Source organism: Uloborus diversus, chromosome 5, assembly GCF_026930045.1.
Source record: "Uloborus diversus isolate 005 chromosome 5, Udiv.v.3.1, whole genome shotgun sequence".
In the NCBI taxonomy this organism is placed as follows: Eukaryota; Metazoa; Arthropoda; class Arachnida; order Araneae; family Uloboridae; genus Uloborus; species Uloborus diversus.
Genome location: NC_072735.1, coordinates 175,712,880 through 175,727,087, shown reverse-complemented (window position 1 = coordinate 175,727,087; position 14,208 = coordinate 175,712,880). Strand labels below are relative to the sequence as shown.

The 14,208-nt window shown below is 31.6% G+C and overlaps 2 protein-coding genes across 2 annotated transcripts in view; one reads left to right on the top strand and one right to left on the bottom strand.

Moving 5' to 3' along the window:
* The window catches only part of LOC129222356 (rab-like protein 6), a gene marked incomplete at its 3' end in the record, with an annotated part of 45,972 nt that extends 44,324 nt beyond the window's left edge, over nt 1-1,648 (bottom strand). The window contains 1 exon segment of the mRNA XM_054856852.1: nt 1,371-1,648.
* Nucleotides 1,649-2,432: 784 nt separating this feature from the next.
* LOC129222575 (peroxisomal biogenesis factor 3-like) lies at nt 2,433-3,726 on the top strand. The gene has a single exon (XM_054857090.1). The coding sequence runs from the start codon at nt 2,597-2,599 to the stop codon at nt 3,626-3,628; it is 1,032 nt and encodes a 343-aa protein (XP_054713065.1). The 5' UTR covers nt 2,433-2,596; the 3' UTR covers nt 3,629-3,726.
* Nucleotides 3,727-14,208: the final 10,482 nt, after the last annotated feature.

Here is a 14,208-nt window from a genome sequence, read left to right as displayed (position 1 = left end):
TAAAATTATATAGTATAATTAATTTAGGTTATTAAAATTTAGTTTTACACATAGTAATTCTACACATAGTGAAGCATTAAAAGAATTCCAGAAAGGAAGTGAAAAAAGAAAAAAAAATCAATCAATTTGTTTTATGTTCAGATTCTATGTGCTTTTTTTTTTTTTTTTTTACAAAATGATAGTTAAGTTATTATTTATTAACCCTTTCAAACCTATTGCACTGCTGAAATACCACTGATATGCCCAAAATAACATTGAAAGTTTTCAAATGAAAGATGGTGAAATGGTTTGGTTCTGACTTTGCACTCTTATACTGCACAAAGAAAAATCATTTTATTTTCACGGTCAACAAAGAACAAAATTATGCAAAGAGAGCAATTGGTTTTAAATGTTTAGGTGGCTTCTATTGCCTGAAACCTAAGCCATATTTGAGATTTTGAATAGAGCTTTTAGCTGAAATTAAACAGAAATAACATTTTTATGTTCCTAAATCCAAAATGTATGAAAAAAAAGGAAAAAATAGTTTTATTGCTTAAGGGTCATTTCACGGTATTTTTGACATTTATGTCGAGTCCGTAACGTGACCATTTTGCCATAACTTTTTAATTTACTGTTTGATTTGCAAATTATTTTAATTAGAGTCGGTGTTGATAGGAAAAGCTCAAAATAAAATAATATGCAAATCAAACAGTAAATAAAAAAGTTACGGCGAAAAAAGTCACGTTACCGACTCTACATAAATCTCTAAATTACCGTGAAATGAACCTTTAAGTTGTCCTTAAATCATAATATAATTATAGTTTTGGATCAATTATTGATTCAAAAAAAGGGGAAGATGGTGCAAATCATTGTAAAACTGGAGGGAAAAAAAAACAATTATGAACAGCTATCTAACTCTGTTAGAAACAGGGGGTATCTAGATGTGCAAATAGGTCAAGGTATCAACAAATTTGAATAAATGGGAACATACCTTATAAGTAAATATTTCATTTAAATTACAAGGATTACACGAAATATTAGGAAGTACTGCTGTTATAAAAAGCATCCAGACAATTTTATGCAATGTTTTTTTTTTTTTTTTGTTCTTTCAAAAAGTTAAAATATTTGCTGGCACAAAAGAAATGATAGCAGATTGTAGGGGTTAAGGGTGGTGACTAAAATAATTGCATTAAAAAAAGTTCGAGACCAGATTTTGTTCTCCATACACCATTATATAAGTTTTAATACAATACAAGTTTCTGCCAAGGTAGGCAATTCGTACTGACTTCGTGTTAAAGGAGTAAATTTTACAAGTTTTGAATGTTTTTCTAACCTCCGTAACTAATCTTAAAGCATACAGTAAAGTAATTCACAGAATTTTTACACCATACCGTGTAACGTACAGAATTGCTTTCAAATTTCTCCCTTCATGTTATCTAGTGACAAGTGAATAAAAATTTGACGTTTGGAATGAATTCCACCCAACGAAAAAGGAATCAAACTCTAGGGAAAAATTTCGAAACTTTCTGCTACTTATTTCCCAACGGAAAATTTTTAAAATTACAAACAAAGTAGGGGATACATAATGTCATGAGATAACATTATAGTTTTCAAGTATAATCGTACGCAAATCAGAAATGAGAAAACTGTAATGTCAACACTGCCGAACATCAAGCTATTGCCAAATTGCTAAATTAATTGTACAAAGCAGTTTCTATTTTCTATTTCTATTTAAGAGTCAGAACTGACTACAACTGTATTTATGTCGAGGACTGCATACTAGTGCCTTGCCTCCATTATTTTATATACCGATAGATGGCAGCACCATCACCGGATCGAACAGTTAATGAGAATTTAGAACTAGTCCAAGAGCTAATAGCTACCTGGTACTAGCACCCCCAGAGGTATCGTTTCACTTGGAGGACATTGAGACCACGAGCATATTTAACGTCGCCCAGTCCCCTTTAATGACGACGGTGGGTCTTCGACCAGCGGGGATCGAACCCGAGCCCCTCCGGCCCCGAGTCCAATGCCCTACCGATCAGGCTACCACGGCCAAAAACCACGGTACAAAGCAGTTAGAATGAAAAAAAAAGTCATGTTCAAACGCTACCTCTAATAAGGTAAAAGAATAAAAAAACAACGTAATTAGGCGCAAATTTGCAAGAAAAATGCTTTGCTTGTGTTTTAGGGTTAAGAAGAATCCCTTTTTAAATGCAAAAAAAAGTGAGCTGATGGATGAAACGCCATCCTCATTTCATTTGCATTGAAAGAGGGGTTCCTTGAAACCGCGAAACACTTGTATGCAGTTTTTGTGTCTATTTAAGTTGTTTTATAGCCTTTTACTTTTGCACATATGTATTATAGAATAAATGCACAAATGTATTTATTCATTTCTTTTAAATGGTTTTGTTAACTGCAGCCGCATTATCTTGTTGTTACGAGGAGTTTGTTGTTGATGATGATGATTCTTTGCCTGAGGAATGGTTTATAAGCGGGTTGTCTCTCATTTAATCCCGATTGTTAAATAATGCAGTTTTATCTGTGTGTGATTTTATTAAGCTTATCATTTTTTCTGGTTATTTGTTGCTATTAGATCATTCTTTTCGCCTTAATTATGTGGGATCTTCCTGCTTGTTTATGGCGTCATAAGAGGAAACTGCTGATTGCCGGTGGGGTGATCGGTGGGTTTGCCTTTCTTCAGTCACATCTGAAAAGAAAATTTGCAGAGTGGGAGTTACGTCAGACTGCCGAACTCCGTAATCAACTCCAACGCTCATCCCACTTCGAAAGCACTCTAAAAGCATGCGATTCAGTGCTCATTTCTTTTGCGCCGAAGATCAAAGAAACCGTATGCAACATTCTCGATGTCAACCCCATATTGGAGCAACTCAAGCAAAAATCATCGAATAAAGACCTGTGGCAGCAGTTAAAAATTTTAGTTTTCGCACAAGTTTTGGGAGAAATGTATGCACAGTGTTTATTAGCTGTTCTGCTTCGGGTACAAATGAGTATTTTAGCTGGGTATGTGTATGCTATTCGAAGTTCTAATAAGTCTGACGGTACTAATCAGTACGAACAAACCTTGTATTTGTCCAACATTTCAAACTTTCTAACTAGTGGCATCAGTACCTTGCTTATCCCCATACAAAACTGCGTAGAAAACGTCCTGAGTTCTGTTCCTTTGAACCGTCCCTTAAAGTTGCAAGATGTCAGCGACATTCTTTCTGCAGTTTGCAAGGATCTCTCCGAAGAATCGCTCTTACCCAACATATCCAGCGAATTAGTACAAATGTCGAATGATACTACCGACGATTATTTTCTACAGAAGATGTGTTCGGAAACCCGAGATGTCTTGGAGTGTGCTGATTTCGAAAGAGTGTTGTCCCTCGGTGTTGAACGTGGCGTCTCTTTCCTGATGGATAGACTGTCTGAGTGCTACGTCTTTCTCAGCGAAGAAAAAAATAATTTCGTGAATCCAAATGATTTCGCAGCTCCTCTTGCAAGGCTGATACCTATGATGTACAAAGTATTTAGTCAACATGAACCATCTGAGCCAGGTGCTTTAGTACACGCTATGCTGCAGTTAGAGCCATTGAACACATTTGCTGCTAATATTTATGAGTCGTTCAGTCAGACTGAATTATAAACTCAATATTTAACCTTGTTTGGTGGGTGATGGAATTATTTTTTAAAATTTTGATACAGTTATTGTTATAAATGTTCAATTTTATTACATATTTAAAACAAAATCGATGTAATTTGATAAAAGATTTTTTATATTATTTAGAGTTTTTTTTCCCCCTTAGAAAAGCTTTAGTTCATTTCTGAAGTTAAGGCTGCTTATCTTTGTATTGAATACATTCTAAACAGCCATGTTTGTTCAAAGTTTCTTTTATTTTATTGCTGGACTTATTTATTATTTTTTTCAGTTTGTGTTTAAAATTAGGGTATGAGAAAACCATTTAACACTTGTTCTCATGAAATGCTAGGAAGATTTCAAGATTTATGTCTACACAAAGGGTATAATTTTTTTCCATACAGTAAATTTGTTTCAAATTCCATACAATCTCTTACCTATTTTACAATAGTAAAAAAAAAAAGAAACATATCGCACTTTGACTAGGAAAGCAACATGACTTAAAAAAACAGCATTGGAAAATTATCAAGGTGTTATGCAATACTAGTTTTCAGAGGTTTTTGTCTCGAATACGGCAATTTGTGCAAAATGATCATCATGTGTTATTCAGTGGTTAGCTTTTGTTGTCTATGCATACTTTCAGTATAAAAATTTTGCTTCTGAATTATGAAATGTTAAGGATGTGTCACTGTTAAATATATTGTTTTTACGCCACCATATATTCTAATTTTGTCCAAGTTTCGTGGCTAAAAAGAGCATTAAATTTAAATCTTAAATCAATAGTACTAAGGATGCACCGGATAGTGATTTTGCCAGATTCCGGATATCCTGCGTTTCTTCATTTGCCAGATTCGGATCTTCGGCTTTATAGTTGCTTTTAGTTACATTGCTTGTTCACATACTTTTGTCAGGGGTCTGTCCAGGATTTTTCACAGGGTCCGTTTTTTGTGAAAAATCAAATAATTTTGTGAAAAATGAAAAAATTTTGCAAAAAAAAAAAACATTTTTTTTTGTTGTTAAAACGAAATTTTAGAATTTAAAGATGGCACAAACTGCATCAATTAAACTTAAAAGTTGAGTGTTTTCCTCTTCTATGTCGAGAAAATCATTCTGGAGTATTTTTTTGATATTTGGCGGGGGGAGGGAGCATCGCTCTTTCAAGTATCAATATTTATCTACCATTCTACATTATGTTAAATTATACTAGAAATATTTCTGTACAGTATTTAAAATAATTGTGACAAAAAAAATAAATAAATAAAATAAAATTCAGAATACTGTTCAGCATTTAACGTTTTGTCCCAAGACACTCTTAAAAAGCACAGAATTTCATTTAAAACTTATAAATTCCGTGATTTTAACAAAAATAAAAAGATATTTTAATTGTTTACCTCTTAACAAAACGTAATAATCATCAAAAATTCGTAGAATCGGATCCCCAAGAGATCGCAATTCTCAAACGTATACAAACGGTTTGTAAAAGAAATATTTTTGATAAAATTATTTTAAAATTGCAGATTAGAGTCCTATGATAAACATTTCATTAATATCTGTGGACACAACTGACGCAAAATAATAATAATAAATAAATAAAATAAACCATCTATTCAGCATTTTAATTTTTGACTCATAACAGAAAATAGAATTTTGCTTTCAAAACTTGAAATGAGAGTTCTAACAGAAATAAAGAGACTTTTCATTTATTTGCATCCTAATAAAGCGAAGTTAGCTTGAAAAAAGAACAAAATATGATTCTCATATCGGATGTTAAAAGATTGCATTTTTCAAAATGTAGACATCTAAAGAAAAAAAAACGGTAATTAAAAGAGTTTATTTAAAGTTAATCATCCTTGTTAGCATCGAAAAATCAAAACCCATATAATTTTCTCCCAAAATAAACAATTAAAAACGCAAATATTGACAATCTGGCAAAATGATAAGAATATTTTCTAATCAAGTCATTATAAAGGTTCAACGCCAGACGCTAAGTGGTGATAATTTTGAAGTTGGTAACCCTATCTGAAGCGATCATATTTTTTCCTCACCCTTACTATCCCTTTGCAGTTCTAAGTTCATTTTGCAGATATATATTATTGTTTATTAAATCATGTGCCGAGAAAAGTGCTTACCAATTCCTTTTCAGAAAAGTTTACAACAACACCGCTGCTAATTAGCTGTGATAAAACAAACAATCATTATATTTATTTGGCAGTAGCAATTATTTATCCCTTGCAGGAGCATCGCAAGAGTGCCGATTTTTTTTCTTCAAAATTAGCCGATTTTGTATACGCTGATCCCTCAAATTTCACTTAAAAAAAGGTTCCAAAAATTATCGGTTCATACACAGAAATATGCATTATTTTGCTTTCAGTAAACAATTTGTGAAAGATCCGATCTTGTTTATCAGAATTTTGTGAAGGGTCCGTTTTGTTTGATCGGGATTTTGTGAAAGGTCCGTTTTGTTTGATCGGGATTCTGTGAAAGGTCCGTTTTGGTTGATCGGATTTTTGTGAAGGGTCCGTTAACGGACCCAAATATCCTCTGGCCAGACCCCTGTTTGTGTAATGCAGCATCAAAATAATGAATCAAACTTGTTTCACACATCATTTCTTTAAAAACATACTATTATTAAATAGTTTTATTGTTCCCATTTATCTTTACGATGAGTCATAATTGTAATTAGACTTGCATGACTTAGAAAAAAAATAGTAGAAACGGAATAACCTTGTTATAAAATAATACAATTTTTTTGTTTCCAGTTTTGTAATGACATAAGCAAAATTTTGCTTTGAGATTCTTTTTATTAAGAACAGTACCCATGTAAAAAATTTCTAACATTCCAGTAGGAAAAGAAAATACTAAAACGGGCCGTCTTCACCTTTTTCATTCTTTAAAGGTGCAAATTGACATAATTAATTAATTATTGAGATTTATGCTAAGCACATTCACTTTCTAAAAAACAAATCAACAAATTTATACTTATATAATGAACTTTAAATGTCACTTTACTTCCAAAAAATAGAAGCACACATTCTTAAAAGAAGCAAATTAACATCTTAAATACATTATTGAAAGCTATATTTTAAACAAGTTCATTACTTTAAAAACACATTTCATAAACTTATAACTTAAGCAATCAACTTAATATTTTACTTTTGCTCCAAAAAATACAGCTATGCATTCTAAAAAGATGTGAAATAACAGCTGAAACAAATATGCTTAACACGTTTCCTTCTTTAAAACAAATTAGTAAACTCATACTTAAATCTTTGGCATTAAAATTTTCTTTAATTCCAGAATAATACAAATACAATGGTCTTAAAAGGTTGAAATTAACACCCAAATATATCGTCCAGAGTTATGCTAAACAAGTTGACTTTTTTAAAAATAAAATCTTGAACTTATACCTTGATAATCATCTTAAAATTCTTAAAAGAAGCAAATTAACCTTAATATAAATTCCAAAAAATTCAGGTTGTAAGACAAGATAATTAACATTTTAAATATATTATCAAGGGTTATGCCAAACATGTCAACTTGTTTAAAACAAACTAATTCACTTACACAGTACACTGAAAATTTTATTTTAATTCCATGAAAGAAAGTCACCTTCTCTTTAAAGGTAGGCTTGCCAGATTTCTGAAATGTTCATTTGGGACACCGGAATACCCCCCCCCCCCCTCGCCAGCATCCCTAGGATTCAAAAGGTTACACAACTACTGATTTTTAGAGCGTTTTATAACACAGTTTATTCTCAATGATATGAATAAATGGTTGCTAATTATGAACCTAAAACAGGGGTAAACTGTAAATTATTACAATTTATTTTAGTTAGAAAAAACACTTCAAGTGAGAAATAAAAAATTGTACAATATTTAGATAAACTTTTCATTTTATAGGACCTTTTCAGATAGTCTCTTTTGATTTTCAACCTTGTTCTAAAAATCCTCACAAGCTAATCTGGTGTTAATTTGATAATTAAATGCTACAATTGATAAAGTAATTATCCTAAATAATCCTTCACAGTTAATTATTTTTATACCTTTTTGGTCACTTATAATCCAATTTATCTTTTTCTGGGACATGCAGTAAACCGGCCCGACACCAAGATTTTGTCTGGAAAACCAGGACATCTGGCAAGTCTATTTAAAGGTGCAAATTTACATCTTAAATGTATTATTAAGACTTAAGCTAAGGAGGTTAACTTAAAAGAAAGAAATTAAATTTAAATTTATAATTAAAACTAATACTTTAAGTTGATTTTTTAAGTCCAAAAATTAGAAGCAGACATTTATAAAATTAACAACTTAAATATATCATTAAAAGTTTTGCTAAACAAGTCCACTTTTTAAAAAAATTAATAAACTTGCACCTTTATAACTATCTTAAAACTTTACTTTGGCTGCAACAAATAAAGGTATACATTCTTAAAAGAAGCAAATTAACACCTTAAACATAAATTCCAAGAGATACAGGTGCTTTAGTCTTAAAAGATGCAAGTTAGCATCTTAAATATATTTTTCAGAGCTATGTTAACACATTAATTTTTTTTAAAAATGTTATAATTAATTAAATATAAATTAAAACTTTAAAAATGTGAATTAAAAGTTTTACTTTAATTCAAAAATATCCAGGTACAGTCTAAATTAACATGTGAAGTATTTTCAGAGTCATTTTAACCATTTTCACTTTTTTAAACAAATTAATAAACTTATACTTAAATAATCAATTTGAAATTTTACCCCTTTCCAATAAATACAGGTAGATATTCTTAAAAGATGCAAATTAATATCTTAAAATAAATTATTAAGAATTATGCTAAAATAGAAATAGTCAATAGAAAACTGGAAATTTTGCGGGAAAAACATTATTTTTTATGCCCCCCCCCCCCTCCAAGAAATGAGAAATGTGGTTTATTTTCACCCAGAAAAACTGAAAATTTTCATGCATAAAATGTTGTACTCATGATGTTTTACTTTTTACATCCTAATGCTTTTTTAATTCACATATTTTTTTCTGTCAGTTTCCAATATAAAATCACTTTGTTAAATGCAGGAAGCTGTAAGATTTTATTGTCTCTGTAAATAAAGAACTGTTTACTTTCTCACTAAAACTGAACTAACTTTAAATATGCAGGACACACTCATATCAATCATGTCATTACAGGAAATTATTTAGTTTAATGTAGTCCATTTAATATGTATGTATACATGCAGTCATATTTGCATAAATACAAGTAATACTAAAAGGGAAGGAAGGGGACAATTTTCTGTTCATATATTTATTTATTTTAAAAAATCCTGAAAATTACTATCCAACAGATAGGTATAACAATTACAGAAATCCCATCTTGTCCCAAACTAATGGTTTAATAATGATTTGACTAATTTGGATATTTTTTTTGGTATTTTGAGTGATATTGAGATTTATGAAGCAAAAATGATATTTTTTAACAGCAAATGTTGAATATATACCGCTGTCAAGAAACTTATAAATTAAAAATATAGACTGCATGCATTTTAAACAGGGTTACTGATCCGCCTTTAGTTTTCCTGTAATAATTCGTACAGGTAGCAACAGCACAGTTTCACATTCTAAAAACAATAGTATTAAAAGAATTCAGGAACGAAATAAACGTGCTAGCAATACAGTGACTGTATATAAGAAAGTAACATCCTCCGCAGTCGTGTTGACTCATTGTCAACTTAGTGATGTAAGAAACTAGTTTGTTCTGTTCGAGGGGACCCCGCAGCCAGTGGCGTAGCCATGGGGGGGGAGCGGGGGGTTCAGAACCCGCCCCCATGAGCCCCAAAAAATCATTTTTCAGTCGAACCTGAAGGGTTCTGTTTATGAGCTAAAAGATTTTTATTTAATATAATAGCTTTTATGACGGTAAAAAGCTTATGTCTTCCTGTTATATATATATGTGTGTGTGTATAAACTTGAGGGCATGGCTTTACTTTAAACTTCAAAAAAAATTACCCCCCCCCCCAGGATTTTTTCTTGCTACGCCACTGCCCGCAGCAAGTGGTTTTTTCAAAGAGATGAAGCAGCCCTTCTATATTCTATGGTTCTGGCAGTTTTGTGCTTATTAGCGCACTCGTCAGCCCGGAATGGGAAGTGACCGAGCTGGAGGTGGAAAACCTCTTCAGGAAGCGAAGAGTACCCAACAAACTGGTAGCTATAAATACCATGCCTTGCCTTCAATCTTTGAGTTGAACCATACCATTGCTTCGGTCACTCTTCTGGTCAGTGCTAATTCTATATTAGCTACCAGTTTGTTTGGCACTCTTGGCTTCCTCAAGAAGTTTTCCACCTCCAGCTCAGTCACTTCCTATTTCGGGCTGATGAGTGCTAATAAGCACAAAACTGCAGTCCTCAAATCGAATAACTGAGCTGGTGGTGTATTTCATGTAGTTACTACTTATCTTCATCTTTGTTGGGTTTTGGCTGTTACAAAATCGCTTGTTTTTGGAAATGTTATTTTATTCATAGTAGATAAAAGTGAAATTAAGGGGAGGGTTAAATCATAACATTATATAAAGCAAGCCTGAAAAATTGCCAACTCCTTCTAAGCTGCAGTGCATTGGACCAAGTGTTTTTTGGATTGTAGAGGATGTTTTTATTCACCCTTTTTCCTTCAGCAAATTTTCTTGAAGAAATTTAATGAAATGATTTACTTTTGTTTTGACTTGATTATTTATATTAAATTTACATATTCAGTTACTTATAAATTTTTGTTTACAAGTTTGACAATAATGTAGAAACTATTTGTTCATTTTAAAACAGTAACCTGAGGGTTGCGCCTGATACTAAAATGAATCTCAATTGCCAGAACACTTATAAATTAAAATATATCAAAATATTTTTATAGATAACTTGGGAGAATGCAGAAAAGGAAAGAAAATTACAAACAAAGATTTGAGTTGTTGATCATTCAATTGACAAAGTTTTCATCTGTTTTTTAGAAAATTTTCTGATTATTTGGCTTCAGATTTTCAACAATGATCTGTTACCAAATAAAGACTAAAGCTTGACGACGGAGAGATGTTGAACGACCTTGAAGAAGAAACACCATTTGTAATAGGTAGGTAGAATCAGCCAGAAAGTGTAGTATAAGGCGCATTCTCTCTGATCCTATTTATTACAAAATAATAAACAGCCCATTACAAATGATGTTTCTACTTCAAGGTCATCCGGCATCCCTCCACGATCAAGCTTGACTTGTTATTTTGGAAGGTTCCAGAATATATTTTTTGATTTGAAACATTGAACATAATGACAGGTCACAGGGATCAGCCTCAGGTTGGGCATCAATGTTAAAAAGCATTTTTCTTGTTTTGCAGAAAATTGTGTTGATTTCGGCACTCCTTGCTGTGGCATTGTTTTGCCTTTGAAGAAAACTTAGATATTTTTCTTTTAATAGGCTAGTTTCCTCATATTTTCCGACTTTCAGATTTGATAGCGTGTTTCACAACTCATTGTTTCTCCAGTTTTAATCAGTATTTTCCAATCACACTTTCACTTTCTTGTGGAAAAAGTCTAATCTAAAACACTTTTCATTGGTCAAACCAATTTCTATAGTGAATTTTTTTGCATAACGAATGAGTTCAGCAGATTTGGCAAAAGATACGTGCAACCCTTCAAAATCATTTTTAACATTTTCAGTTTAAAAAATATCATTTTAACGATTCTGTGGAATAAGTTGAGGCATGACCTTGACAATGTTTACTTTTTGGGATAACAGAGAAGAGGCTCTGGTGTGTTGACTTCTGACATTGACTATTTTTACCTCTGTTTAGGTGATACGGAAGGGCAATTTGCGCTAAGTTGAATTTGGTTTCTCTTTCAATAAACTCCTTTAAAACAGATAAATATTGTCAAGGTCATACCTGAACTAATAAGAGCTACACTATAATTGGTGCCGAGCTGAGTTGTGTTACTTTCATAATAGTTTTGCAAAAGTATTTCCAACACAAATCAAGGGCGGATCTAGAAATGTTTCAAGGAGAGGGTGGTTGATTTTTTAACTTACCTTTTACTACGTATCTGATTACACACATTTGGGGGGTAGGGGGAGTTGCCACAGCATTTTTATCTAAAACAACTAAAATATAGAGATTTAGACAAGGAGGTTCCAAACTTATTCTTTCCCTTTTCTCTTGAAATACAAATTGTAAAATTGCTTTTAGAACTTCAATTTTGTATTAATTTCGGGGGGAATGTTCTGAAACTCCCTCCAACTCCATCGAAGGTCATCTAAAATTGAGCTTTTTGAAGTTTTAATTTCAAAACGTTTCCAGGAGATTTGAACTCAATTCCTTTCCTTAATGTCAACAAAAATAGCCTACACTTGTGTTTTAGAACTGCAATTTGGTAAAATTGCCAGTGCTGGTCTCTCATTGTATCTGTCCTCACCTCAATTCAGTTCCATAAACAAATCCCTTTTTCACTGACCCAAGAAATAGTAAACAGTCAAAGTTATGCCTAAACTTATCAGAGCCACAAAAAGTAAGTGTTGAAAAAAAAAACTTGAATTTCATTTTAAAAGTTTTCGTTGCATTTGTCTTTTTGTCAGTTGTTTAGCACTTTAAAGAGAAATTCAAATTTCAATTGATTTGTAGTGACTAACTGTGGATAAGTGAGAGTCAACTGTAAAACTACTATAATTGAAGGCGTTTTATTGAAATTTATAGAGAATAAAATCTCATTGTAATAAGTGTTTGGAAAATTTTAGGTTAAGTTTTTCCAGGTAATGAGAATATGTTACCTGTAGACAACTGAGACTCTTATAATCAAGCCTTGATTATAATTGTTTAGGAACAGATTTGAAATGGTGTCGGGAAACAAGCTTTATGTATTTCTAAAGGCTACGTGTCTTGAAAGTAAGTTATTTGCTGGTGAAGACTTTTTGGAAATTTTTTTGGTTGCATTAAATAAAAGATGTGATAGCAAGAAATGTTTTCAGCTACAGGAAAATTTCCGTTTTTTCTTGCAAGAAATTAATTTTAATAACTTATTTAGAGTGAAACTTCAGTTTGTCTAACTTCGATGAGCCAATAACTTCGATAAGCCAAAGTGAATCTTCATTGCCGTCTAACTGAATGGAGAATTAATATTATTTATTTTCGATAAGCTGAATTTCATAGAGTCGAAATATTTGATAAGTCGAATTTCATTTCATGCCTGTCGTCAAGTTTCTTTGTTAATGTATCTTTATAAGTCAAATTTTTTCTCCCCGAAAAGAAATTGGCATCATTGCATTGCATCAAAAAGAAGGCTAGATAAAGTAGATCTAATAAATCTCTGAAAGCAATTATTTTTGCACATAATGAGACAAATTTTCTTTTTATTATTCGTTTTAAATTTACTTCATTTCTTTCCTTAGAAAAGAAGAATGGGAAACCAAAGCTCTGCTTTAGTATAATCCAAAAAACGGGATAGAAAATTCGTGTTTTTGAACTAATTCTACTTATGGTGAGAACAGGGGGGGGGATACTGAATGGAGGAACAGTTTTTAGAACTTTGTGGTATTCTACAAAGCTGTTGGTCTTTCCAAGACTGGCTTTTTTCTTTTCTTGTTATAAAAAGCGAATGTTTAATGATGCCGTTTCATTGATTCCTAAACGTTTGAAATGGAACTTTAAAAATGGCCATGAGAAAATTTAAAATTTTAAGCTATGAAGAAAAAAAAATGAAGTTATTCGACTGTGGAATAGAAAAGAAGAAAGAAATTGCATTGAAGTTTGATGTGCTTGAACAAGTTTTCCATAATTTAAAAAAATCAAAAACAAAACTTTCAATTGGCGATGCAAGAAAAACAACTGATGTATTGCACATTTTTATAGAATCCCATCCAAGAACATATTTCTACTCAAAGCAATGCTTGATAGCATTTTTTTTTTTTAAATATCTTTCTCTTAATGATTAAAAACTTTTACATCCTACAGAAAATTGTAAATTTGTTTTCCAGTTGAATTTATGGAGTGATGTTATACATTAGTATTATCAAGTGCATATTGTGGCCTCAAAGCAACAGTAAGACATTAAATCCCAGGAACAACAGTGAGATATTCTACAGTTGCTTTTAGGTGACGATATTATCTTTGAAACATTTTTCTATCACTTTTTTGCTCATGTATTTTATTTCATTCTATTGTTTTGGTATTCAATAAGCCAGATTTTCAAAAACTCGATTTTTTTTCGCATTCCCTGCAATTTCCCACTTATCGAAGTTTCACTGTATTTTAAAAACTAAACTTTTTGAGCCCAGATTGACACAACCTTTGTACCAGAAGCATTATTGAGTTTAGAAATTCAAAATATGTTACTAGAATTATATTACCTAGGATTTCTTTAAATTTTGTACAGCAATATGATTTTTAAAAAATCTGCAGTTCTGAAAGAGTAATCCACTTGGGTCCTTTAAAACACAGAACAACTCTTTTAAACACAAAATTTTTATGATACCTGTACTCGAAGGTACACGGTCGATAATATACTAGTTATTTCTGTATCACCTTAAAACTAATTCTGATGCAAAAAATAATAGTGTAAAATTCAATTGACAAAACTCCACAAAATTTTGT

Coding starts and splice junctions, on each gene's coding strand:
- LOC129222575 (XM_054857090.1), top strand. CDS start 2,597: ATGTGGGATCTTCCTGCTTGTTTATGGCGTCATAAGAGGAAACTGCTG.